This window comes from Drosophila takahashii, chromosome X, assembly GCF_030179915.1.
Source record: "Drosophila takahashii strain IR98-3 E-12201 chromosome X, DtakHiC1v2, whole genome shotgun sequence".
Taxonomy (NCBI): Eukaryota; Metazoa; Arthropoda; class Insecta; order Diptera; family Drosophilidae; genus Drosophila; species Drosophila takahashii.
Window position 1 is genome coordinate 10,757,147 of NC_091683.1, and position 27,058 is coordinate 10,784,204.

The 27,058-nt window shown below is 37.9% G+C and overlaps 4 protein-coding genes across 6 annotated transcripts in view; 2 read left to right on the forward strand and 2 right to left on the reverse strand.

The window, feature by feature from the left end:
• Positions 1-15,607, reverse strand: Or1a (Odorant receptor 1a). 2 transcript variants are annotated; one of them, XM_017139944.3, is made up of 3 exons: positions 1,366-1,886; positions 187-790; positions 1-121 (listed from the first exon to the last, which is right to left on the reverse strand). In XM_017139944.3, exons 1-3 carry the CDS (start codon positions 1,884-1,886, stop codon positions 53-55), a joined length of 1,194 nt encoding a protein of 397 aa, XP_016995433.2. In that variant the 3' UTR covers positions 1-52. The 2 variants fall into 2 exon arrangements, with proteins under 2 accessions (XP_016995433.2, XP_070075243.1); XM_070219142.1 differs by lacking the exon at positions 1,366-1,886 and adding an exon at positions 15,143-15,607 and having other exon boundaries at positions 27-121.
• Positions 15,608-16,491: 884 nt separating this feature from the next.
• Positions 16,492-17,420, forward strand: LOC108056227 (uncharacterized). Its single transcript, XM_017139941.3, has 2 exons — positions 16,492-17,002; positions 17,067-17,420. Exons 1-2 carry the CDS (start codon positions 16,655-16,657, stop codon positions 17,373-17,375), a joined length of 657 nt encoding a protein of 218 aa, XP_016995430.2. The 5' UTR covers positions 16,492-16,654; the 3' UTR covers positions 17,376-17,420.
• A 502-nt stretch (positions 17,421-17,922) lies between these two features.
• Positions 17,923-19,418, reverse strand: LOC108056224 (uncharacterized). Of its 2 annotated transcripts, none has more exons than XM_070218983.1 (2): positions 19,174-19,418; positions 17,923-18,706 (listed from the first exon to the last, which is right to left on the reverse strand). In XM_070218983.1, the coding sequence occupies exon 2, from the start codon at positions 18,646-18,648 to the stop codon at positions 18,055-18,057; it is 594 nt and encodes a 197-aa protein (XP_070075084.1). In that variant the 5' UTR covers positions 18,649-18,706; positions 19,174-19,418; the 3' UTR covers positions 17,923-18,054. The 2 variants fall into 2 exon arrangements, with proteins under 2 accessions (XP_070075084.1, XP_044252009.1); XM_044396074.2 differs by having other exon boundaries at positions 17,923-18,803; positions 19,174-19,417.
• Positions 19,419-26,726: 7,308 nt separating this feature from the next.
• LOC108056252 (ras-related protein Rap-2b) overlaps positions 26,727-27,058 on the forward strand; it is a 46,311-nt gene continuing 45,979 nt past the window's right edge. The window contains exon 1 of the mRNA XM_070218976.1: positions 26,727-26,842. The gene's annotated coding sequence lies outside the window, so the exon portion shown is untranslated. The remainder of the gene's footprint in view (positions 26,843-27,058) is intronic.

The window sequence follows — 27,058 nt, forward strand, 5'->3', positions numbered from 1 at the left end:
TATTGCGCCATAAAGGTGGGGTTTCTATATAAAAGCGTAAGTTTTAGTGTCTCTAAGGCGTTTCGTATTTTGCATAAAGTGCGTTGAGTAAAGTTGTAAAAGAGCCCGCTGTGCGAAATATCTAAAAAACAAATGTATATATTTATTTATATAAAAATAAAATTTAGTGTATTTTAATATGCTCACCCAAACGAGTAAAGGTCTTCCCAGTTCGAAAAAATAAGCACCCAGGATGGTTTCGCGTTGAGCTCGTTGCAGGGGAAAAAGTAAAAGTCTTCGGTGTTGCGGAGAAAGTTTTTGCCAAGGAATCACCTCGTAAAGCTGTCTGCCAAATGCCTCAGCCTCCAAACGAACTTGTTCGGCGCCAAAGAGATAGATGCACAATTGGGTGGTGACCACCATGGAAAAGAACCCAAGAAAGGCGAAATTCTGGTCGGTATGTGGCATAATGTACTGGCAAATCACTGAACAATAGAGCACACAGATCACCAGAACCTCAACGAAGGCAATTTCCATAAAGCTGGCATTGAAATGTTGGACCAAGTTCAAGAGACGAGCATGTTCGGCGAAGAGTTTGCCGAAACCGAAATCCGAACGAGATGGATCGGAGTGCTCCTGAATCCACATCAACTGCTGACCAAGGCGACGGTACTGGGAGCTCAGGCCCAGGGCACACCAGCCATATAAGGTGTCCACTCCCGTGGTGGAGCAGCAAAAGAAGCTCAGAACGAACACCATCAGGCAGCAGTCCAGGGCGTAGATATGCGGTTGAGTTACGTCATAGGGAAGGCTGCAATTAAAGTATTTATCCAGGTATATGTTAAAAAAAGTTGTAAAATAATTGTAAAATTAAAAAGGCAATATAATCTTGCAAAACTTGTAAAATGTAATATTTTATGATGTAATATCCCAAACTAATAACCTTTTATTTAAATATATAATAAGAAAAATTTTAACATATTTTAATAAGGCAACATAATCTTCCCAACTTGTAAATTTTAATATTTAATTATGTAATATCCCAAACCAATAACCTTTGGGGTATATATTAGTTATGCTTTTAAGATTTCACTGTTCGTACATATTTTTAAGGAATTATAGAAAAATATTGTAATGAATAATATAATATCCCAAATCAAAAAAAATATCTATTAAGTAATATTTTAAACTATTGTTATGAAATATTAGACAAACTTGTAAAATATAATAACTAATGATATAATATTGCAAACCAATATGGATTTGAGAACATAATCCTAAGAATTCACTGTTTCTAAGTATTTATAAAGAAAAATGTAAAAATATTGTAATTAATAGTAGGAACTTTGGAACTTTCATCATGTCTATCACAAAACCACAACTTACATCACCCGAAACGAGCTGACTGGTGCAAATTCCCCCGTCGAATGGTATTTCAGCATGGTCAAAGCCACTGGCATCAACAGAAAGGAGACACTTGTGCCGGCACACATCATGAAGTAAATGGCAGCCATAAGTTGGCCCCTGCGATTCTGGGATCGCCATTCCGAAAGATCCTCGTCCTCGTCGGCGTCCGTAAAAGGCGTCTGAATCAATTGAATGAGGGCCACCAGGTCGTGGGACTTGGCCAAGAATATGGCCATCTTTAGAAGCGAGGAGATCATCTGCAAGCCATGCATCAAGGCCTCCGAACAGAGCACGATTTGGTTGCGATGTTGGACCATAAAAGCGCACACGGTGCAGAGTTCAAAGCCGGTGGCCAGAAACATAATGCCATAAAGAATGGGAGATCGCAGAACTTTGCCCTTTCTATTGCCGCTATTGGGCAGCAGATCCAAGCCCATTCGGGCAAAGGTGAATCGCTGCGTCCAGAGATTCCCCAGAAACACCTCGATTAGCTTTGACATTTCGCCTCTAACTGAAGGGCTGGGAAGCTATAAGGATGACGAAGAAGTGTATTTTAAAGTGTATTTTTCGGGGGGCTGGCCGGTAAAAACTTTGTCAGAAACTCTGTCGTTTGTCGCCTAATTGGGCTCTTAAATACGAGTTAATTTAGCGCCCCGGAGAGGCGGAGAAACTTCGGCTAAGTGAAACTGGTCGACTTGGCCAGCAAATGATTTAATTATACGCCCGGGGCGACTGTCCGTCTAAAAAACCACCCAGCACCACCGCAAAACGCACCACTCACACTTATTCTTTGCACGGTGGTGCTAGAATAATATTTGTAAGTTATATATATTTAAATTTTTGAACATTTAAACTTATTTTATAAATACTAAACTTTTCTTAAAGAAGAAATTAAAGAATTTTGTTCTTTTTTTAATATTATCTTATGAATAAGATTATTATATTAAAAATATTATATACATATTTTAATATAATTATTATTACCTTATATTATAAACATTTTATATTATAAATACTTTAATATCCTTCACCGCATCACTCACACTGATTCTAAGGACAGTGGTGCAAGAATAATATTTTTATTAATTATAGGTTTATTTATTTTTTAAATATTTAATTCTCCTTAAAAAGTATAAGAATTTGTATTATCATATAAATACTATATTATATAAAAAATATTATTTACATATTATATTATAGATACCTAACTCTTCTTCTAAAGTACAAGTATTTTTTTGAACATCTTTTTCATTTTTTTTTGTTTTATTATTATTTTTTAATTTTTTAATTTTATTTATTATATTATTTTTGGCCCACTGTGCGCCGTTCGTCATGGCTAACGGTAACGCTTTGCTGCTGGTCTTACCGACTTATTTTTATAGAGATATATGTACGAGTCGCTTATATCTTTCTACGACCGCTGCAGTCATGGTCATTGTCCGCTAGCGGTTCTTGTTGCTGTGGGCTGACTTTACCGACTCTACGCGACTTTGCTGCTGGTTTTGCATTGCGTTTGTTTATCTATTCCCGACTTTGGCATATGTTTTGACATTTGGAGGCTGGCACTTAATTTACGGCCTCACCTTAGTTCCCCCAGTCATTTTTTGCGAGAATTGCATATGCGATATATGTACGAATGCCAAAGTCGAAGAGAGAGAGATCGGTTTGTAGTGCGTAATGAATGGACTTATATATGTATAAGTACATCTGGTCTAAGTATTTTTAATTAACTGAGAAAACTAATTACAAAAACTCCCTGACCCGCCACCAAACTGACAGAAATTCAATTAAGCGGCAATTGCCGCCCCTTGCAGATCGTGGGAAAATCTATATATCCACCTACTTGTATAGTTAACATCTAGCCAAATGGGCAAACAAAGAATTTATTCGATCGCTAAGCTAATAAAATAGCGACAGCTGTAAGTTACTCGCCAAAAACATAAATATTAGCCAGTAAATCGTCGACAAATTGCCATCTTCATCTTCATCGAGCGGAGCCCACGCGGCGTATGCTTGATGTGCGGCATTTAAGCAATTTGCTAATTAATAATGGGTTGGCCAGCGATTCAAATCAATCGGATTCGACTTGCAAATGCCTTAATTAATTAATATGCATAATAAACGGCAATTATGGCTGTGGGAAAGGTGTGCAAATGATGAATGGCGAACTTATGAACTGCACTAGGAAAAATATAAAATATTTACTTTGAAATTTGGAGAAATATTTATTTAAATCTATACAAATAAATAAATAAATGGAGATTTAATGGTGATTTTTCCGTTACAAACAAGTGGCAGTTCAAACAAATGTCACTTGTTTAAGAATGGAAAACTGGCACTCCTCTTTCAGATTTTCTGCTTTTGAGGCCATTTGTCAACGCGCCCTGCCAAAATATTCGACGGAAATTAGAAACTGAAAATCAGAAAATTCTTTGAGCCCGCCTATAAAGTGGAAAAAAAAATCCAAATACCAAAAAAAAAAAAACAGAACCAATCCAGAGAGTTGAAAATCCAGTCAAGCACCCACACACAATCCAATGTTTGTTGTCTTAAACTGTGTTGCCAATAAACGCGGGCCATGAAAATTTGTACAAGCCACGGATTTCGGGGTCTACAAATCTGGCGACAAGCGCAAAATCACCAGAAATCACTTCCAAAAAAAAACCGAAAACCAGAAAAAAATAAGGTTTACACACACTTGGCATCCAATTGTGGCCTTATTTTCTGTGCGGCTTTTTCGGGCTATTTGCGTTTCGTGCCGCTGAAAACTTTATTAATATCCAAATCGTGAGCTTAATTGAAATTTATTGTTAATGAAAACAAAATTATGGCCGGTACACCGAACTATGGCCACTTGACACGATAGAACAACGCCAGAGCAGAGAATCCGAAACTGAATCGAACCAAACCGAATCGCCCACCGAAGTCACGAGTTTCTAAAGCCAAAAGAAGGGTGCCCATTTTTAATTTGGCATTTAAGCGCTCATTAAGTTGACAGAAGGCGACGGCTGAGTGACAGAATCGGTGGATAGATTGGTGGGTGGATATATGTGGCCATGCAGAATGTGTTATGCAGAACTGGCCAATTTACAAAGGTGTCTGAAAAAGTATTTGAGTTTATCGAAATGTGTGCTAGATAGATTTCTTGGGTTTAGGGTTATCTATAAAGACTTATTTTTATTTAACTTGAATTATTCAAAATTGATTTATTTTTCACATGCCTTAAATACACTTTACCAACACTGGTGAGTCATGACCACTACGCCATCGACTCGAGTTCTTTTTGAAGCCCTTTTTTTTTGGTGGGCAAATATTTACAATCGAACTTCTACAAACCCATCATCGACCCAAACTTTTCTTGCCGCCGGCGGCTTCTGTTTGCCTAAGCACTTTGAAGTCTGTGGTGGCTTTTCAGCTTTTCAGATTTTCAGCCTTTTAGCCTTTCACAGTTGCCAACTAATGCAAATAAATTGTGAGCAGTCACCTGTCAAGCGGGCTCATCAAGTCCCTCCGTTTTGGCTGCCTTTTTATGCCACCAGAGTGGCAGAAAAAACCCAGAGGAGACTGCCGTTTTGCGCCGAGGAAGCGATTGTTGTGTGTCCCTCAAACAAAGTAATGTTTTGGCGGATGTAACCTGTGCATTCATTGCATAAATGCACTGATAAAAAATATTTTTGTAATTTTTTAAAAGCCGTACATGAGATGTTTGCACTTCCCATGAAAGGCTTGGTATTTGACAAGATTTTGAACTCTAAAAACTTTTTATAAGAGTTTTTACATTGCATTTCTAAGATGTCTGTTATGTTTGAGTTTTTTAAAAGTCCTTATAGAGTGTATTTAAAATTAATTCAAATATATTTTCGTATTTCTTTGTACTTATAGTCTCGGCACATTAGTGGTAGCTCCTTTTAAGGACCTTTTTGTTTTTCCAAGTGTTTTTGGCAGCTACCGTTTATTGTTTGCCGTTCTCATTTGGATCTTTGCACGGCAGTTCCTCTCTCTCCGGGGTAAAACTGTCAATGTTAATGCTGGAAACTTGAAAAATTTCAACAAGCGACGCGACTGCGTTGTATTTGTCGTTTTGTAATGATTTTAATGCCAAGCATAAACAATTATTTTCAATTGCAACACATTCTTTTGTTGTTCGTCGGCCGCCATTTGCCATCGTTTGTTTTCGGTTTTCTGTTTTCTGTTTTCTGTTTTGTCTTTTGTGTTTTATATTTTGTGTTGTGTTTTGTGTGCAATTGGAATTGTAGATTTAAGATGTCGCAGATGTTCGGATGACTCGCTCGCTGGCTGCACAAGTTTTTCCCATCTGACAGCTCGATGAGTCAGTCACTCGGGCGAGCAGTCAGTCAGTCAGTCAATCAGTCAATCGGATACTCGATTGATTGCCAACTTAGTCGGCAGCACGTGTCGCGCAAAAAGTGCGTTGGCCAGCTGCACTAAAGCGATTATTGTCATTAAAATAACTGACAAATTCTGAGATTTGTGTATCAGAAAATGCGAAATAATTTTTGTCCGTCCGTCCGTCTTTCCGTCCGTCTATCTATCCGTTTTTACGCAAACTAGTCTGTCTTGTTTTAGTTTTAATTATAAATTAAAATATTGTAATAATTTATTTCAAATTTTCTGGCAATAAATAACAATCAGTCGAGGGAAAAATCGTCCGCTTCATAATTATATCATTTTTTCGAAGTCCTTTGCTCCTTTGTGCAGCTTGCATTACGCAAAACTTTTCTCCAGTTCTTCGGAGTGCAACAAAAGGCAGAGGAGGCAGCAAAGTGTTAATGGTCATTGTTCAAACAAGCGATCATAATGATTACTCATGTCAATTATTATATAAGACAGATGTCGGCATGCGGCGAAAGCCTCAAAGAGCCAGCAAAAGCCAAAGGAAAAAAAACAGCAGAAGCTGAAGCAGAAAATATAAAAACAACGAAACGGAGGCAACCGAACTGCAATTGATTTTGTTGTATAATTTCTACAGCTTTATCTTGTCGGCAGCTGCATGAAATTTATTGAAGATGCGCTGTGCTTTATTGCCATCGGTTTTTTTTTCTGGTTTTTTTTTTGTACTGTTTTTTGTTTTTGACTGGCTTGGGGGAATTGCTGCTGTAATTTAACGACACAGAGGAAATTTCGCAAAACGAAAGACTTAAGGCACGAACTTTGGTTTTATTTCTGACCGATCTTCTGGGGCTTTGCGCCATAAAACTTATCGCCCCTGATCTTAATTACTTGTGAGCTTTACTGTCCCTTATTTATCTCTCTTGGCTCAACGATTTATTGCCTTGCTGATGGGCTGTGTAAAATGATGGATCTGAAAGGAATCATTTTTCTGCTATATCAGCACGGCTATACTATATTTCGAAATTCTTTTTTCATGGCCTTGCCATTTCGCTTTTCACTTTCTACTGCAATTTTCGTTCGGTAATCTAATTGGGTTATCCAATTGAGCGGCAAACCATAAGGGTTGTGTTCATGTCGGCGAAAGCAAGAAAACTGCCAATTTGGCGAGCAGAAGTTGTTGGATGCTGAACCGCTGAATGTTGTTGGATGTTGGAGAGAGCGAAAGTGAAATTGTCCTCGTCGTTGTCGGCATGCAAATTGAAAAATACTCGCCGAATGTTGACAATGTTGCCTTTTTCCCCCCAGTGCACGATTTGCGGCGGAGCAGGAAACATTTTGCAGCTCTTGGAGTCGCGAATTGCGATCTGCAAGCTGCGAACTGCGAATCGCGGATCTCGGCAACCGGCCATGAAAGAGGAAATCAATGTTGCACCGACCGACGGCCGAGAGCAGCAGAAAACCGAAAACGAAAAAAGAAAAACGAAAAAGAAAAAATAAAAGCGGTCGGCACCAAAAAAAGAAAAGTCACACGCTTTTGCTGGAAAGCGAAACCAATTTCACTTGCCGACCAAGTCAAATGCATTTGCGAGTTCGTAGTTTCGTAGTTATGAGTGCAACAGCAACGGCAATAGAAATACAGGCAGCAACTACAACGAGAGCAGCAGAGACAACATAATCATGGCAATTGACAAGATGTGTCAACCCGGACAATGCACTGGAAAAAAATCGAGGCTCATGGAGTGATTTCGTTGGAAACTAGCTTCGCTTCTCGTACATTAAATTCACTAGTACACCAAGAATATCAAATTTTACAAATAAAATAGTACATTTTACAATAAATATAAAAATAATACATTTTACAAAAAAATTGTAAATTTTACATTAAAAATTGTCAATTTTAAATTAAAAATTGTCAATTTTACATTAAAAATTGTTTTATTTATGTACTAGAAATTCTAAGAGTTATATTATAAATGGCCAATTTTACATTAAAAAAGTATTCATTTATATACTAGAACTTCTAAGAGTTATTAGTTTCTAATCTATAGATAATATTTATTTATTATCAACAATTTCGTGTAGTGCACGCGAGAAAAGAAGAAACAAGTGAAATGCGCAACACGAAAAGGAAAGCGAGAAGCAGCGAGAGTTGCAATTGCATTCGACTAAGATGCAATTCGCTTCGATTGCATTGCGTCAAACGAGTTTCCTGTTGGCCGAAAGCGCGTAAAGTGCCCCCCTGCATCGAAGTTGCTGTTGCTTGTTGCTGGTTGCTGCTGTTGGTTAGCAATTTTTCACAATTTGCAATTATTGAATTTCTTCGATGACATCAGCGAACGAGAAACGATAACGACGACAACACGTTGTCATAGTTGGATGTTGCTGCTGTGCTTGGTGTTGCTGTTGCTGCTGATGTTGCTGTTGGTGTTGCTGCTGCTGCAATTGCTGCTGCTGATGTCGATGGCTTCCTGTCATTTGATTTCATTTAGCTAATGTGCAATTAATTTGAATTTGCATTATGTTGCAGCAGTTGAGTGTTGCTTTTGCTGTTGCTACTACTAATTAGCTGTTGCTGGTTGCCACACCAGGAGATTGGCCAACAAATGTGTTTGCAGCGCATTTTCACAACAGGACAGATGGGATGCATAATCACTTCCTAAACTTATTCCATGGGCCTTACAAAATAACCACACACACAGACCCTTAAAAAAATGTTACTAGCCAAACCCAAGAAGATTCAGAAAACACAAAAAGATATTGCATAAATTTTCAAACAGTGCGGAAGGGGAGGGATCAAACCAAATATATATAATCATTTCAGCGCCTGACGCAAGATGATGTTGCAAGCTGCCAGCAACATCAGCAGCTAAGCAGCAACAGCAACAGCAGCAGCAGCAACATCAACAACCAGCGACGAGTGTCATTGACTAATGTTGCATGAAGCGCATAAAGCTGGCAAAAGGTAACCACAATAACCAAAAATCCAATCTATGGAAACCGAAACTCAAGCCCAAAACTGAAACCGAAACAATAGAACCGAAGTTGCAAGTTGCTGCTGCCGTTTCTTTATTGTTGTATTTTTGTTTTGCTTTTTGCCAACTTTTGGATGCTCAAAACCCAGCCCCACACATAAAAAAATATCTAAAGAAATATTAGTAAAGAATCACAGATTAATACAATTTGGTATTTAAAATGGTCACTAATTTAAATTTCACATTTTAAAAGCTTTATGAAAAACAATTATATGAAATAGGTTTATATTAAAATAACAACTAGATAACTTTATAATACAGGGAATATTTAAAATTTTAAAAAATTAAATTAGAACTTTTTTTACAGTGTAACGCGGCTGTCCCCGCATTGATGGCTCGGCTATAATTTAATGCCGTTCGGCAGACATCTTCGAAATGTGAATAGGTTGAAACAGGGTCATTTGAGTAGGAGGGAAACGGGGGGGAACTCATCTGGGTTCCAAAAAAGCGGGGATTTTGGCGGGCAAAGAGTTTTCTGGGATCTGCGATTAATTTTTGTGTGGGTGGGGTGTGCATCTATAACGATGGTAGCCTGACATTTGTCGGCAAACGTGAAAGGGCACACAGACATTTTTCCGAAAATAGAAACATTCGTCGTTGTCTGTCAACCTGCGCCTCTTTTTCCCCCCAAAACTGCACTGTTCAAAAATTTAGGCAATTACGTTTAATTTAAACGTCCTTTTTTCCAATAAAACTTTCATAATAATGCTCTTAAAAATCGATTAAATCCCCAAATCATTATAAGCATTTCTTTGCTTATAATTCATTTGATCTTTATTTATTTTAGACATTCAGTGTTCATTTGCTTCATGATTTATTTTTTATTAGTCTCAAAAATGTAATATATTTCCTGGCAGTGTCTTAATCTGACTCCTCCAATCCATTGGACCTCAAAATGCCGCGCTGCCACTTCGATGCGCCACTCGGCGTGCCAAAATGTTAAATGGGACAAGACAAAGGCAAAAGACTGGCCAAGGAGTTTGGATAGTTCAAAGAAGGGGGCTCAGAGTGGTTTTTTTTGGAGGAGGAGAACCGGCCACTTGCCACTTGCCACACCGGCAAAACATTCGCCCAACCAGCCGAGCCTTCTCTCTTAAACTCCGGCCAAATGTCAGGAAAAAATATATTGCCAAAGAATCACAGTGAAATAATAAAAAAAATATATATATAAAACATAAGACCCAAAAAACAAAGCTGCATTCCACGGTGGCACAAACATTGGCAAGACAAAATGGGTTATTAGACAGACAGTTGCACAAAAAAATAACAGGGTAAGTCATCAAATTTTAGAGGGTAATATGCATTTTTGGGGAATTTTATTTAATATCTATTATATTTTGTAATATATTTATTCATAACTTGAAGCATAATTCTTTATTGATAACATTTTTTTTTTGTTTTTTGACAAATATAAAAATTGAGCTGTGTTTAAAACATGGAAATATACATAAATTCAAAGGACTTCAAAAAGAAACCTCAAAAGGATATCCCCAAGTCGACTGTTTGTTGAACTAAGAAAAAATCGTGTGGCCTGGCAAATTGTTTGGCACTTTGTTGCAAATGTTTTTGTCGGTTTGCGCAATTCATGGGCCTCCAAAAAATTGACCCTTTATTTGCTGGGTTCACCTTGTTTCTGTTGGGTTTCTTCTTTATTATTTGTTTTTTTTTTGTGTTGTGTTTTTTCTATATTTTTGTGGCAAGAAACAACTTTAGGGCTTTGTTTTGTATTTCAAGCTGGGATCGTCAGTTGAATTCTTCTGAAGCGATCAATGCCACAGAAATACCGAATCAAAAAAAATGTTGCAAGTCATTAGCGTTTTTGCAACGATTTTGCGTCGAATTAATTTGAATTGAATCGATCATCATAATTCAAAAGAATCGAATCGATCGAATGCTGCTGATCAATCCGATTTGGCATTTGGACACCGATTGACAGCCGCCCCACACAGATTGCAGATTGTCGATCTCGGATTTAAGATTTCAGATTTCTCTGATCTCAAATCTCGGATCAGTGATCACCGATCGCCAATCGCATAATAAATGTCCTACGACTGTCAAATGCCATCGAAATGTCAGTTCAAATCGGCCAAATGGCATCAACAGCGTAGAGAATCGATTTCGATTTCGATTCTCAGTCGCAAAGTCAAATTGACAATTTTCATTATTGGGGGGCTTAAATGGATCGCATTTGGATAACCTTGACTTTCAAACCGAAATGTCAGCGAGGGGAATGACTTGGACATGCAAAGCACATACGTAATAAAAATAAATAAAAATAAATAAAAATAAAGACAATAGTCAGTAAATAAATAGACACACAAAAGAAGCCAGCGAAACAGAAAAACATTCGCAGTCAATCAATTGGACAAGCCGTACAAATTGTACATTTTAAACGGATCAAAATGATTCGAGGAGAGGTGGGGACTGCGGTATAAAGCTGATCAAGGGGGCGGGGCTGTTCAATTAGAGTCACACCATCGATGATCTCAAGGCGAGCATTATTAAAAGCACTCCTTACCGAGCTAAAAATGTGGTGACGATCGCATATTTAATTATACATTTTAAAGTTATTTATAAGATGGCATAATTCCAATGCTAAATAATTATTATTAACTATTTGATTACAAACATTAAATGGAAAGCTGTGAACGAGCCTAGTTTGGAAAGGTTTTCAAGTTCTAAAAATGTCGTTTGGTGACCCCAATAACAAATTTTAATTTAAACATAAAACTATATTTATTTTAGAGAGATGATCGTACTTAAAAAGATTTAACATTCCATAATCCTACTGCATTAAATTAAGTTTTAAAGTTCTAAAGATGTCGTGCGATTCGTCACCCAGACTTAAAACCCAAAGAGCATAAAGAATACGGCCCAGACAAACGAAACAGCTGAAACAAATTACCAACAATTGCCGTTTAATCGGCCAACATATTTGGATATCAGTTTTTGGAGGGACCAATGTCCCCAGCTCTTTTGGACTCGAGTGTGATTGATTGATGGATAAGATTGAGACGATAAGACGGCCCATAGAGGCCCACTCAAAGAGCTTTGATAATCAATCCCCACACACAGCATCCATTGTCCATTTATCCATTATACAGCTGAAAGATATCCGCGAAATTAGACGATTGACGGGGGCTACTACTACTCTATAGTTTGGCGCACCCAAAAAAAAAAGAAACCAGCAGTTCTTATGGAGATCAATTTCGAGCGATAAGATTAGAGGGCGGCCAATTGAACCGAACTGAACTGGGCAAAAAAAAGAAGAAAAAACCCATAGCTCCAAAAGCAAAGCAAAAACGCCCACGCCAAAAGGCCCAGACACAGAAAATTAAACCCGACGACGAATTTTGGAGCAGAAGTTGGCAAAAACGGAGCCAGAAGTTTGGGCCAACAGAAATTCCTCGGCTTACAGTGGTCGAAAAGAGCATTATAATGCTTAAACAATAGTTCTTATTCAGTGAATTAGTTCCGGAATTGGTTCATTGTTTATTTTTTAGCTATTATTTGTATAATTTTTATATACAAATTATGTGTTTCCTTATCCTAAAAAAAATTGATATGAAATAGGGTCTTTTCTACCGATATGATTAATGTCAAATTATGATTTAAACACATATTATTTTATCATTTTATAAAAGTTTTAAAAATACTATCTTAAAATACCAAATGTAATATTTTTTAAACAAATTTTAAAAATTAAGATAATTATTCATATCAAAATTATATGAGAAGCCATAATTTTGTACCCCTTTCTTTACCATTTATTTATTATTTTCCTGACTCATTTTTATAACATTTTCCTTGGATTTCTGCCTTGGCTTACAACGCAGTGCCCCATCGATCTACCGCCGACAGTTTCCTTCCTGCGCAGACTGTGAGCCGTGTCCGCACACTTCCCGGAGCCACTGTCGTCTCCCGAGGAATCGAGGAATATGTGTGTTGGCGTCGTCGGTCGGTCGATTGGGTTCAATTTGTTTCCCATTTAAACACACTCATGTGGCATGTGGCCGAAGTCGATGTTGAAGTCTGAAATCTGAAGTCTCGACGCGGATCGTATGCTACACACAAATAAGGAAGCAATTTGCTTCTCTCTTTTTTTTCCAGCCACACACAGATTTTCAAGTGAGGAAACGAAGCGAGACTGAAACTCAGAGTCTGAGACTTAAGTGAACTGGGCAAAAATCTGAGCTCCAAAAACTCCAAGTAAATTCGCAAATTCGCAGACAAATTATGCGCAACGCCAACGCAGCGCAGCGTTCATAAGGAATAATCAAAGAGGCAAAGTGAAATAAAAGGGTAGAAAAACCCCTGAGTCTGAGTTCCATGGCAAAATTGGGCATTCGAGCCAAGAATTTCAGCCAGCGTCTGGCGTAATCGTGTTCAATCGTTTATTATTTATTATTATGCATGCCAAGCGACACCTTTGCGCTGATTGATTGACTGACGGATTGACTGAACAATCCCCATGTATAAATATGTGTGTACTTGTATTTATATTCCTCGATCCAGGAGGATATATCTTTCGCTGTCACATGTCAAGGACGAAAATGATGACGATGATGATGACTGCTGCATAAATTTGCATAACGAGAAATGCAAACAATTGCAAATCATTGTAGTCGAAACATCAAACGACACTCGGAAATTAATCTAGTTTATTTAAAATGTATCTGTATTAATAATATTGTATTATTTCTGTAAAAGATGTAAATAAACATAAAATTACATATTTAAAATATAAATAATATTTTTCATTATTATTTTTTGTGATTTAGAATTTAAGTATTTAACATATAAGAAATATTTTTCATAATTACTGAAACTCCAATATAATTTAAAATAAGTCTTGTAATTTAAAAAAAAAATATTTTCAAATACACTTGATAAATCAAATTGTAATTCTTTTCAGTGCAAGTCCCGTGAGTCATGTTCCTGCCAAAGGAGCACTTGAAGACAAGCATTTTCTTGGAGTGCAACTGCAACAACAGCTGCTTGTTGCATGTTGCTTGTTGCTAGCGGCAATGTTGCTCTTCATATTTCAGCCGCGCAACTCTGTCGCCATCCAATTGTCGTGTTTTGTTTTTTCTTTTTTTTTGGACCACCGCTTATCGCGATTTGTAACAATATGCTGCTGAATAATTTTCGTATTTTTTTGCAACAGCAGCATTTGTTGTTTGTTGTTTGCTGACAGCTTTTGTTGTTTGCATTTCAATGTCTCTCCGTTGTCTTTGCGTAAATATTTGCCATTTTATTGCTGCGAGTATCTTTATCGGCATGAGAGCCAGCCACGAATTTTAATGCTTAATTAGCGCATTACGACAGCTCAGCTCATCTCATCTCATCCGCAGATCGTTTGAAGAAACAAAGCCTAATGAACTTCCGTTTTGCCTTGGCCAAGTCTGCCAACTGGGCTTGGGAAAGAAAAGTTTAGTTTGAAGGGCTATCTAAAGGTAAAATCTTTAGTTTGGTCTAGGAAAAATTTAAAATATTATATTAAAAACTCAACTTATCAATCCTCCAGAAGATTTCGTAAATCAATCGATTCTATTTCAAATCAAATGCATTTTCGATTCCAAAACTGAACCAGTTCTTCATTTTGGATCTCTAAGAAACTCAGAAACAGATCGCTGATTGCCTCTAGTTAACCCATAATCAAGTTATTCGTGCGCATGTCAGTCGTATCTCTCCATCTAAATCAAGTGGCAAACATTTGACATTGTCTGCATCTGATTCGCATTCGGATTTGGATTCGGATTCCATTTGATTGCCAGAACAGAACGAAGCTATAAAGTTAGAGAACCGATCGGCAAAACAAATTTGCATTTGATGGTGGTCATAAAGGTTTTCGGCGGTGCGGTAAATGACTGCAATTAACAGGCATTTTTGCAGCGGTGCCCACGCATCTGGGGATTCTGAATTGAATATCACAATCGAGCCAGCTCTCCACTTGCCCCAAGTACCGCCTGTCTGCGGTCTTCAGTCTTCTGAGGTCTCTGGTATTCGGTCTTCTGTCTTCTGTCTTTAGTCTTCTGTATTCTGTCTTCTGTGTGTGCAGTGATTGTTGTTTTAATTAACGAGCTCAGCTCGAAATCAATTGCTTCCACAGCCGTGCACCAAATGCACAGAGAAAAAACGGCTAATTTAACTTAACAAAAAAAAACACGTCGCGGTAAAATTGAGGTGTCTACATATCAAAGCGATCATCGTTTCATATCAAGTATTTTTTTCGTGTATAAAATACGAAGATCAACTCTACATAAATGTTAGTCTCTTATAAAATGTTGTGTAAAATATTTTTCTATATTTTAAGTATTGGAAAAAATACATACACTTGCGTGGAATTTTTTTTTGGTAAAATTAATTACATTTTATACTTCTTTGGCCCTTCCGTAATAACTTTCGATCCTTCACCACCGCCAGTTGGCCAAATGTAGACCAATAAAATTACAAGTAGGATTATGGCGATTATGCCCAGAAATATGATCATCTTGATATTGGCCCACCAGTGTTTGCGCTTCAATCTGCCGGACTGACGAACAAATTGGGAGGCACCCAGTTCCAGTTGGTCAGCCCGTTCGGATAGTTCGGATAAAGCCTGATCGCGTTCCAGTACCTTCTCAACATTCACCCTCATTATGCCCACCACCTCGTCGACCTGGGCCTGCGTTTCCAGAAGTCTGTTTCCAGCATCCACATTGGTTTCCCATTGGGAGTGCGACTTGAAATCCTTCATTTCCAACTCCATTTCCATCATACTCCAGTGGCACACAGTTTTGTGTAAATATTTTAGTTTGTGGCAATGACAGGCGATATAGGAAATTAAATCTATTGTCGAGGCATCCTTTGATTTGTGAGAAAAATTATAAAATATTTAGCTGACCTCTAACTATTTTTTTTAGAAAATAATATATTTTTTTCCGAGTGCTTCTGTTGTTTCTCTGATTTTTTTTTCTCTGTTACTGATGGGGCTGATCTACTTGAGCACTTCGGCTTGGATTTCATCTGTCTAATCTGGGGTCTCTGCGATCTGCTAGAGACATTGAACACGGCTGCTCCAAATGCTCAATACGGTTGCCAGTTGTGTGCCAGCTTGTTTATTAGCCCAAATGCGAGTTCGCCTGTTCGCCTGATCGTTCGCTCGCTCGCTCGGCATTCGCTTTTGGATAATTATTTATTAAGGTTTTACATAACGCAGCAGCCATCTGTCTGTCCCTGTCCCTGTCCCAGAAAAAAACACACTACATACACTTTAACCGATTCAAGGTTGTTCTTGCATCGACGGAGGGGCCAAAGATATAGATACAACTGCAGGTACACGATGAAAAATTAGCAGATTTATCTTGGACTCAAAATTATGGCATAATTAAAAAGAGAGAAATGTCTTACTTTATTTATGAGTTTTGTAATATTAATCTATAATATTATTATAATTATATATTTTAGGTATCATAACATTTTGCCAGGTTTATCTTAGGTTTATCTCTTTTCACAATTAATTGTAGTTTTATTGGACTGTATTACTACCATTTTTTCCAGTGACGTCTTAGTAACCGATGCAAATGCAGATATTTAGAGCTACTTGTTGAGTTGTGGGGATGAGCTGTGTGATTTTGCCAGCTAATGGAGATAGAGATATTATTATTTGTGTGTGAATGTCGAACTTCTTGGCCCTGAACTGTGAATTCTCCGTTTTTGAATCGAGATCTTTCAGTGTGCGCTGTCAACTCATTCGGGCTGAACGTCTTAACTTGTGTACTTTTTTTTTTAGCACTAGAAAATTTCTGTAAATTTTAAACAGTGTATAGCGTAACATTTTTGGACCAATCAAGGTGAAACCCGTATCAATTTCTATATACCTATATATATACATATTTGCCATGTCCCTTTTTCGCTGGCGAGATTCGAGTCTTTTGCACACCCTGAATTTTGTGCGAGGAATCCGGAGCGGAGCCAACAAAGTGGCCAATAATCCTCGTCAGCGGAATCGATTGCGTCGCCAAGCGGAAGATCGATCCTGTTCTCGTCCCCGAAGGGAACAGACTATACAGAATCTGGAGAATCAGGAGGTAACTTCTTATGGGCAGTACATGGAGAAGATGACCCGTCTGTACGAACAGCAGATGAAATTGGAGGAGGACATTGCGCGGGAAGAAAAACAACGGCTGAGAATGGAAAACGAAAGGAAAGATCAGGAAGAAATTTATATTAAAACACCTTTGATTCTGGTAAGAAAATTTATTACTTTATTTAACGAGCTATTTACTTATAAAATCACTTTCCCTATTTTAGTGCACTGAGGATGTGACTGGACTACGCAAGTTGTACATCATGGACAGTGAGGAGCACCAAAACAAGGTCTTAATGATGTACGACGATACTCGAAGCTTCATGGATGAGCATATAGAAGAAGCCGAAGATCGCTTCCTTTTATCCGAAGAAAATGTTTCACATTCACCGACCAATGAAAATGAAAATATTGTGGACTTGCCGGAGATGGAAGATGATGTTGATGGACTAGAGCAATGGAACCTGGATTCGAGTCATGGAAACTGGGTGCGTCGCGTGATGGAATTCTTGCGATTTCGCCGACTCTCGTAGAAATCCCCCCGTAAAAACACCTGGAGCTTCCCGTAGTCCCGCAGTCTTAATTTCTATGCTCCAGCGAATGCGCAGCCATCTAGATAACAATCGTGGTCAAGAGTCCGTTTAATTTGTTTGCGCTCTGATCTCTTCCGTCCCTCTTACACCGCAACTTCATTCGGCTTGGCTGGCCAACCAGAAGTTAAATCTTTATTGCCACCAAGTGTACGGCAGCTTTACCAATCAAAAACTAGACATTTTTTTGGAAATTCACGAAATTTAGGATATTTAACAGAATTTAGGTGTAGGTTAACCCGAAGTTCAGCGCATGAAAGTTAAACTAAAGTGAAAACAAAATAAAATAATTCTCATTGATTATGTTGACTTATAAAAAAGGATCTTGTAATCTTATCCCCGTTACAAAGCTAAAGGAAGATGGCTACTGGCGCCATCTAGCGGTTATTTAATTTTTGCTCATAACTTTTTAATGGATTGTCCGATTTTAAAATTTTCTTCTACATTTTTAGTCTTTGAGTAACCGGTAAAAATTAATACACCCCTAGCATTTCCCGACTGATATCCAAGTTATTTATTGAAAAAGATCTGTACCAAAATGTTGAGCAGTATTATTTTCAAGACAAAGCAGGGTGTCCAGTATTCAATTTTTCCATTTCGGATCACCATTGGTAATGGGTACTCAAGCGAACCGCATGCACTTGGCCTTTTGGGTGTAGGTAACGGCGCCATACTCCTCCACAATCTGATCGATTGCGATCTTATTGAGATTCTCCAGATAGAGACGCGTCTTGCGCGACTGAATGATATAGCTGATGACGTCGTGCATGTTGTCGAAGAAGAGGAATCCAGCGGTTCCGCAGCTAAGATCCAGATAGCGGAACCTATTCACATCGCAGGTGCATCCGTCGAACAGGAAGTAGATGAAGTCATTGTTGTTGTGATACCGAAAGACCACATAGTTGCCCCACGGTGCCATCACGAAGACCCGCTCGGCACACCGGAATCCGGCACGCAGCAGCTTACAGATGCTATCGTAGCATCCATTCTCCGAACCCACCACCGCCATCGTCTCCGGAATGCGTAGCAGCGCCGGATAATGATTCGGCTGGGCCCGGAGGACATCGTGGGGTCCGCTGGACTCGGGACAAGCGTCCAGGGGCTGCATCTGCTTCGGTGGCTCCGGACAGGGCGGACATGGTGGTGCCTCAACGGGGGCCACCGCCACAGCGGGCTTCTTGCCCTTCTTTCCCTTGCCTTTGCCCTTCTTGCCCATGTCTGCGAGGGGGTTGCTTCTCTACGATCTCTCGGATTATCTGGACTATCTAGGAGTCCTGGAAAAACCACTATTAGGGGGGATACTTCTCTGCAAATCGCCTTAGATCAAATGGTTAGCGTCGAGCTGAAGGAGCACATATTATCCCCAGACAGCTAAAAAAATATATTCATTTTTAATAAAATTAATTATCAATTAGGGGAAAATAAATAAAAATTATTTAGCGAACCCTGCTATTATTTACATAAATGACATTAAATAGCATTATAAGCATTGTTAAGAAATATCTTCAAATGAATTTAACTTATAAACCCAAGTAGGCTGGGACTTCAATGTAAGCTACAAAAATTAAGCAAGAAATATAAACTTTATGAACAAAAGACCTTTAAGAACCCGTTAAATTCCATAATAGCACTAGCTTAAGGAACCTTTATCAACGCCTTCAACAAGAAATCTTGGCTACCAAGAAATATCACGAGATAGTAAACCTTTCCATTAATAACCCAAATGCTCTCGATAACTCACATTAGTTAAACGCGGTTCGAGCTTTAACACACACTCGGCACACCGTTGTCTTTGTCTCACTGTATCTTAAAAGTTGGGCCGAAAAGAAGAATTTTGTTCTAATTGAGAGAGAGAATCGGTAAAATTTTGTTAAGATTTTTGGTGGAATTTTTTTCCGAGATTTTTTGTGTGTGTTTTTGTGTGTTCACCGACGATTTTACTTCTGATTTTTTGCCATCTGGCTGGTGGCAACTAAGTCCACATACTGACAGTTTCGGCAAGGCAATGTGATTGAAAAAATATGTGACAAAATCATTGTCTCCAAGTGCTTAGAACATAGCCACCTTAGTTGAAAATTTTGGAGAATAGAATGGGATGTCTAAAATAATAAACATAATATATTTTAATTATGTTTATTATATTTTTTATTACATTTTGTTGTCCACTTGAAGCTTTGAAAATTCAATTAGAATTCCATCAGAAAGTCTACGAGCTCCAAACACTGCCTGTCTCCTAAACCACCGACTGTCCATTCTTCTACACTGAGAGAAATTTAATTTAAATTACACCATCCTAAAAATAAAAATGGAACAATAACTGTAAAAGTGGCATTTTATTTTTTATTTTTAGAACAATTTCTACAATTTTTCTTAGACTTATTCTTAAACGTAATAATTTAAAAACGTCGATGGAAAAATTCTTTTATTTTTTTTGTTGAGTTATATAACGTCTAGAGTCTGGTCATCCATCTTTCTGTTCGACTATCTATCCATCTAGGTGTCTGGGCATCCAAAAACTGGCTGCTGAAGCGCAATTCTGCGCAAGGCAAATGCAAATAAAGCAATTGCCAGCGGCCACAACAAGGCAGCTTAATTAAGTTGTGTTTGCCAAGGAGAGACCACTAGATATGAGATATAGTAAGACAAAACCATATAGCCAGACAAATACTATGCAGGCACATATTCTTGGGCAATCAGGTGGGAAGTGCGATTGCAAAAGGATCCTCGGCCACCGAAAAGTGAATGGCTGTCAAAGCAATTAAAAGTGCGCCCACTGTGCACTCGCGAGACCCTTGACAAAATCTAAATTGTGGAGAAAAAAATAGTGAACGAAGGATTTATATTCGTAGGGAAGAACTCATATACAAATTGTGGAAATGTAAAAAAATAATTAAAAGTCAGCGAGACCGAGAACCTGTTCCAATGTGTTTTTTTTTTTGTTGACAATGGATGAAATGCAATTACCCAAAGTCTCAGGTTTTGCACATTGGATTATTAGATTATTATTAAAAAATTATAACTATTAAAATAAAGAAAAAAAAATATATATATTTTAAGTAGAACTATTAAGCAAATATTTATAGTTTACAATCCTGCTGTAAAAGAGAAAGTTTTTTTTTAGGCTGTGGGTGAAATAGTTTAAATATCCATCGCCTGACTGCCATCGATATTTTACCGTATTTTTTGTGTGTGCTTTTCGGTACTTTTTTGCGAAAAACATCACACCACAGTGCAATTGGCCTGATCGCATGCAAATCTATTAGGTTCCGAATCCAAATTCCCCCCGGAGATCGCTGACTAAGCCACAAATGACGCTCGACAGACTGAATTTTTCGGTCTTGCCAAGTGGTTATGGCTTTTTTGGTCTCGTGTTCCTTGCCTTCTATTATACTGCCTATTTTTTCCACCTTTTTTATTTGCCCAATTTGCGTCATTAATTTGTTTTGGCGCTCTAATCAAACGAAGCCGGCAAATGGCGTTTACATGGGAAAATCTATGAAATTTTTCTAAAAAAATATTCAATTTTTTAGAAAGCAGAAAATACAAATTGTAGAATTACATGTCTAATTGATAAATATTCAAACATTCCATAGATTTTCATTATTTATGTATTTAAATAAATAAATAGGATAAGATATCCCATTGAAATACAAGTCGCATGCTTTGCATAATTCCATGAAATTTATGCCTCAAATGATGCCCATATACAGATAAGCCACGTGAAATCATGCTCTGCGAATTATGCCTGGTATTTTTTTGTATTTTTGCCGAGCTACCATGATGATGACACCGCATTGCCATTGCAATCGCAACATATCCACACATATCCAGTGGGTTCAGTGGGTTCAGTCGGTTCAGTGTTGCCTTTTGGTGCTTTCGGTGGTTCCAAAACCGAAATCCAGTGGGGCACAGGCACACTTCTTCCACCGAGTATATTGCTTCATCCGAAAGAAACTCTCGGCTAATGGGGCAACTCAACCTGTCTCGCCGGCAAACGTGAGTCGGTAGGTTTAGGACACCCATATGGAGTTATCTCTCTATATATATGTTCATATATACAAATGTGGGTGCTCATCTGTGGAATGGAATTATATAACCAGTCCACCATAATGTGGGAGCTAAACAGCCAACAGCTAACTGCCGGTGATTAGCTGTCGCTGGATGGGCCAACCCCCCAGAATGTAAATCAGAAAGGCATACTGCTTTCAACAGCTAACTACCTTTTAAATTGACCCCTGTCACTTTTTTACTAATTACAACACACTAATTATTCGACCAATTATCCCCTTTTTTTCATAATAATTGAAGAAAATTCCAGGTTTGAGAGCCTATAGATTGGAAATTTTAATATGAGTTCAACGATGTATTTTTTCGATTGTACTTTTTGGCCAAAATACAAATCGATGAGACGTACTGTTTTGAACAACTAACGACCCAATAAATAAATCTCTATTACTTTTTGACTGGTTTATGATTTTTGGTAAAAATTTGATTTTTTATTGTACATTTTTTGCTGTAACTTGGACAAAAATGGTCCCATATCAAAAAGGCGCACTGTTATGTGCAGCTCACAACCTTATAGATAATATCAGTGCACTTTGCGACTGATTTGGGGAAATTAATTTTTGACCAAATTTTCGCTTTTTTTTTTAAGGGGTAGCATTATGATTTTTTGCAAAAAATGGGAAAAATTAAAAATTACCAGGTTGAAATGCAAATCGATTGGGAATTTAATAACGAGTTCAACAAGGTATGACACACCATATTTGGATAATTATTTCCATTTTTATGACCAAAATACTAATCGTAAATACTAATTTTTTTGGGTGAAAAATCAGGATCATGATTTTTGGTCAAAATTTGATTTTTTATTGTACATTTTTTGCTGTAACTTGAACAAAAATGGTCCCATATCAAAAAGGCGCCCTGTTTTGTGCAGCTTACAACCTTATAATTAACATCAGTGCACTTTGCGACTGATTTGGGAAAATTAATTTTTGACCCAATTTTTGCTTTTTTTTTAAGGGGTACCATCATGATTTTTTGCAAAAAATGGGAAAAATAAAAAATTTCCAGGTTGAAATGCAAATCGATTTGGAATTTAATAACGAGTTTAACAAGGCATGACATTCCATATTTGGATCATTATTTAAATTTTTATGACCAAAATACTAATTTTATTTGGGTGAAAAATTAGGATTTGGGTTTTTGGCAAAAATAGGATATTTTTTATGTTTTTTCTCTGATATTATTATTTGAAAAAGCTTTTCCCTACCATTGATCGTTGTTTAAGGTTTTTCAACACTTTCACCTAGCAAAGCTTGCGTTTTAAGCAGCGACAACTACCAAAGACTGAAGCTTAAATTCAAATAACAAAGCTTTCTGAAGACGCCGCATAAACTTGGCGCTGAATAAGTTTATGCTGAATTTATTTGCGTAGGGGAAATGCCGCATAATTTATGTGGGAATATGTGGGTGTTTTTGCCGCCCACTACCATGCACTTTCCCCTCTGTTCTCCGTTCTCCTTTCTCCATTCTGCATTCTCCTTTCTCCCGGCTCAAATGCATCTTAATTCGCAGCTGGCAAATACAAAACGGTTTGTTTGACTGGCGACAGATGTCCTATCCTTCGAACGAAAAATTCAGAAATACGGAGAGCAATCGAACCAACGATTACTGGGGCACAAAAGTGCAACGAACCGAATGTCGTCGCCAGCGAGTCTGGGCCAAGCCAAAAATAAGAACGAGGACCAAGTCATTGGGTCACAAGCCAAATAAAAAAATAAATGGCCGAGGGAAGGAAAAACCAGACCCAGCGGGTGAAAAACTCCCTGGCGCCAACACAAAATTTTTATTGCAGCTCTCGAGTGCAGAGAAGGTGGTTTTTTGTTTTTTTTTCTTGGTTTTTTGCAAGTGCAGGTGTATCCAGTGCAAGAATAAACAGAATGCAAATCAAACAGCAGAGTCTGGTTTTTATCCCGGGCAGCCAAAAGGTTGAAGTTCCCTTTAACCCACATAAAAAAGGAAGAAGAGAAACCCTTGAGTGCTTAATCCCAAATTGTATCTTTAAGTTTGGGTTGCCGCCTGTTTTACGAGTTTCCTGCGTTTCCTGCTCAATGAAGTTACCGCCATAAATCCCCGAGACCTTTTCCTTTGTCCTGCTCTTTTGGATGACCCAAACAACCCAAAACACAAAGCCGAAAACCCCAACCCCCGAAAACATATCGTGTATACAGGTGTGATTATCTTTATATCGATTTGAAAACTTCTTGGCCGGGGTCACAAAATCACTTTGAAATACAATTACTCTCAATTAACAGTGTAATGAAGCGCAATCGGTAAAGTCGGGGGATTTAACTTAAACCTTAAGCCCCCTCACCCAAGGGTATTGTAACTTTCGTAAATATATATCGTTTGTGGTTTAGTTTCCTTTTTGGGCTTGTCTTATGTCTGTAATTATGTTGAATGTGCGTGTATGGTGGGGAATTTCAAGTGTTTTTATTAAAGAAATTTCTTAAAATTTAAAAAAATATATATTACGTTTTTCTGTAAGGATTTAGAAACTTTAATTAATTTTCAAGTGCTTTTAGTTGGAAAATTCGTTACTTGGATTTTAGCCAAGATATTCTACGGCTAAGCTACTAATTGCCCTGCATTCAAGCCCACCAATTTCAATTATTGCCAATTGTTTCAATTGTCTTTTAGTTAATTGCCTACTTTATATCGCCCCATTCCTGTAGATTTCACTCAATTGCCGTTTTTACATTCCAAAGTCGTTTGTGGCATCAGCTTGGATTTGTTTTCCGCGTTTTCTTTTCGTGGTGGAGGAGGGGGGATAGAAAAGCAGGGGATTGGATTTGTCGCGAGCAAAAGACGCTAAATAAATATGACACTCGAAAATTGAAAAGCCCCCTTTTCATCCTCGAAATGTAAATGATAAAAGATGGTGGCGGTTTAAAGAGGGGGACATTTTCTGTCGGAATTGGAAATTCCAATTTTTTGTTTGTTTGTTTGACTGTGTGCAATTTGCGTTTTTTAGGCCCGTGGAAATGCGCATAAGAAATATGCAAACAAAGGATATACACTCGAAAAAACAAGAAAAAACGCACGAAGCACTGTGCAAACATATCAAATGCAAATCTTCGAGGGGAAGAGGAGATGCCAAATACCAAAATTGGCCCCCCAAAAAAAGGAAGGTAAATCCCATATCACTTGGCCAGCATCATCTCTCTGTTGTCTCTGTCTTCTTTTTATTGCTATCTCTTACAGGTGTTGATGATAAAGCGATTTGGGGAAAAGTTGGGGCGCTAAACTGCGTAGCTCAGCGAAAGGAGAAAACACGGTTAAACTGGACACGTGTCGTCTCTAGTCCTGGAAAATCCGACATAGGAGTAGATTCTGGGATTTGGATTGTTGAAAAGCGAGAAGAAAACCACACACTCGCGGAAATATTAAAAAAATATTTGTGTCTTTTCGATTAAAAGATATTATTATTAGAAATAATTTATCTCTGAATTGTTCGTTTGCTTTTAATATGCATTTTTAATTTAATCATATACACAATATTCTTGTACATATTATATACATAGTTTCTACATATTATATACTTATTATTATACATATTATTTCTTTAAACAATATCTATTAAAGCTTATATTTCTATGCCCTTTTTGCAGGGCATCAAAAGTACATCAGCACACAAAAGGCAGCAAAAATATCCGACTATTTGGAAGACAAAAAAAAAGGCAAAAAACAAAAAGGCGTTGGCCACGCCCCGTTGTCGAGCGAGGAGCCATGTGTGCGTAAGTGTAAGTGTTTCCTCCCAGGTGAGTCTGTCTGCGTGTGTCTATCTGTCTGTGTGTGCGTACAAACAAGCCATTTCCGGCAGTTTCCAAATGGTGGGGGTTTTGGATGATTTCGAGTAGCAGGATGAGGCTTTTATTTTGGCCATGCTGCAAGCCAAGTAGCAGAATACCAGGACTCAAGATGCGAAATGCGAAGGACGAAGGACGTTAAGCACCGCTTGAAGGCCCAAAAGTGTCCCGTCTGCCGGAGCCGGAGCCCATTGTGCACAGTGGGCCGAAAAAGCACTATTTTACCCGCCACTCAGGCGCAAAAAGGAGCGAAAGGGAAAACATTGAGTGCACAATTTACATGCTCTCGACGGCGATTGAGATAATGGCACTAAAGCCGCTGCTCATAAATTTGCGAAACAAAAGGTAAGAGACCGTGTGCTAAAACTAATACGTGGGGCAATAAATTAAGACTGTGAGTCAATTAACAAGACCATTAGAAATGAAACCACCCTTTGGGATATTTTCAATTTCAATTATATAATCAGTTTCACAAGTATTATTTATTAACTTTAATTTGGACCCAATGTAATCGGTGTGGGTGTGTGTGTTCTTGAGCTGCGGGGGATATCCACAGCTTCACATGGCATAAGTACGCCCTAAAGGCGAAATTGTTTCCCATTTGTAGACTTAACGTTCTTGGGTGGCCATCATCGAACATATCGAACATTGAACAGGGAACATGTAACAAGGGGCAGTCTGTATTGGGTGCAGAGTTTTTGGTTACACACGGAAAAATGGAATACCTTTTAAAAAAAACTATAACTAAGTTTAAACCAGAAAATTAAATCATATACATGTTATATACATATTATATACATATTATATACATATTATATACATATAATATACATATTATATACATATTATAGACATATTAATATACATATTATATACATATTACTTACATATTATTATAATTGAAAATCCAACTAAGGAAATGAATATAATAGCTAACTTAGAATTCAAATTAATTTATTCTCTTTAACAAATAGCTTTTTTTCACAGTGTAAGGACCATCAATTGTGAGTGGATGGCATTGACGACAATCGCCAAATACCAAAGTGCCGAGGACTAAATGCTAATGTGTAATTAGGCAGCCACTCGTGCTGTCCTTAATGATATCCTCCGTATATCCTGTGCACATATCCTGCACAGCAGCCCTCCGCACTACGTATCCAATAAATCCCCTATATATCCTGTGCAGCCTGTTGTACCCTCTGATTTTCCCTTCTGGCCAGGTGAGTAATAGCGAATCAATGGGGTCAGACGACACCGACGACGACGACGACGAGGACGAGGAGGTGACGCTAAATCCCTAAAGGGATTTGATTTTCCTGTGCATACAAATCGCTGTCGCCAGCATCGCACGCCCTCAAATAATTTATTGCATGTTATTAGCATCACGCATACGCCGCGTTGTCCGTGATTGATGCCAGGACATCCTTCCTTCCATCCCTCCAACCACCGGCGGCACGCAATGCAATCTAATTGCCAAAACGAACTCCGCTCCCTGCACAGAAAAAAAGAAATGAAATTAATGGATTTATATAAAAGGTAAGCGAGGTACTATCTTTCATATAAATTGTATACTATTAAATTGAAATTCTTGAATGCCCAAAATATCCCACAGCCAAAGTATATCATCTAATATTACATTATATTTATTATTTTTACAAAATATTTTATCTCTAAATTGTTATTTTATTTTTAATATTAACTTTTACAGAAAAAAACCCAAAGAAACAAGAAATTAATGGATTTATATAAAAG

What these genes read in the sequence shown, in the direction of transcription:
- LOC108056224 (XM_070218983.1), bottom strand. Translation starts at nt 18,648, where the DNA reads ATGGGCAAGAAGGGCAAAGGCAAGGGAAAGAAGGGCAAGAAGCCCGCT.
- LOC108056227 (XM_017139941.3), top strand. Translation starts at nt 16,655, where the DNA reads ATGTCCCTTTTTCGCTGGCGAGATTCGAGTCTTTTGCACACCCTGAAT. An exon ending in TTAAAACACCTTTGATTCTG is followed by an intron (nt 17,003 to 17,066) that starts GTAAGAAAATTT and finishes TCCCTATTTTAG; the next exon opens with TGCACTGAGGATGTGACTGG.
- Or1a (XM_017139944.3), bottom strand. Translation starts at nt 1,886, where the DNA reads ATGTCAAAGCTAATCGAGGTGTTTCTGGGGAATCTCTGGACGCAGCGA. An exon ending in GTCAGCTCGTTTCGGGTGAT is followed by an intron (nt 791 to 1,365) that starts GTAAGTTGTGGT and finishes CTTTAATTGCAG; the next exon opens with CCTTCCCTATGACGTAACTC. An exon ending in GAAGACCTTTACTCGTTTGG is followed by an intron (nt 122 to 186) that starts GTGAGCATATTA and finishes TTTGTTTTTTAG; the next exon opens with ATATTTCGCACAGCGGGCTC.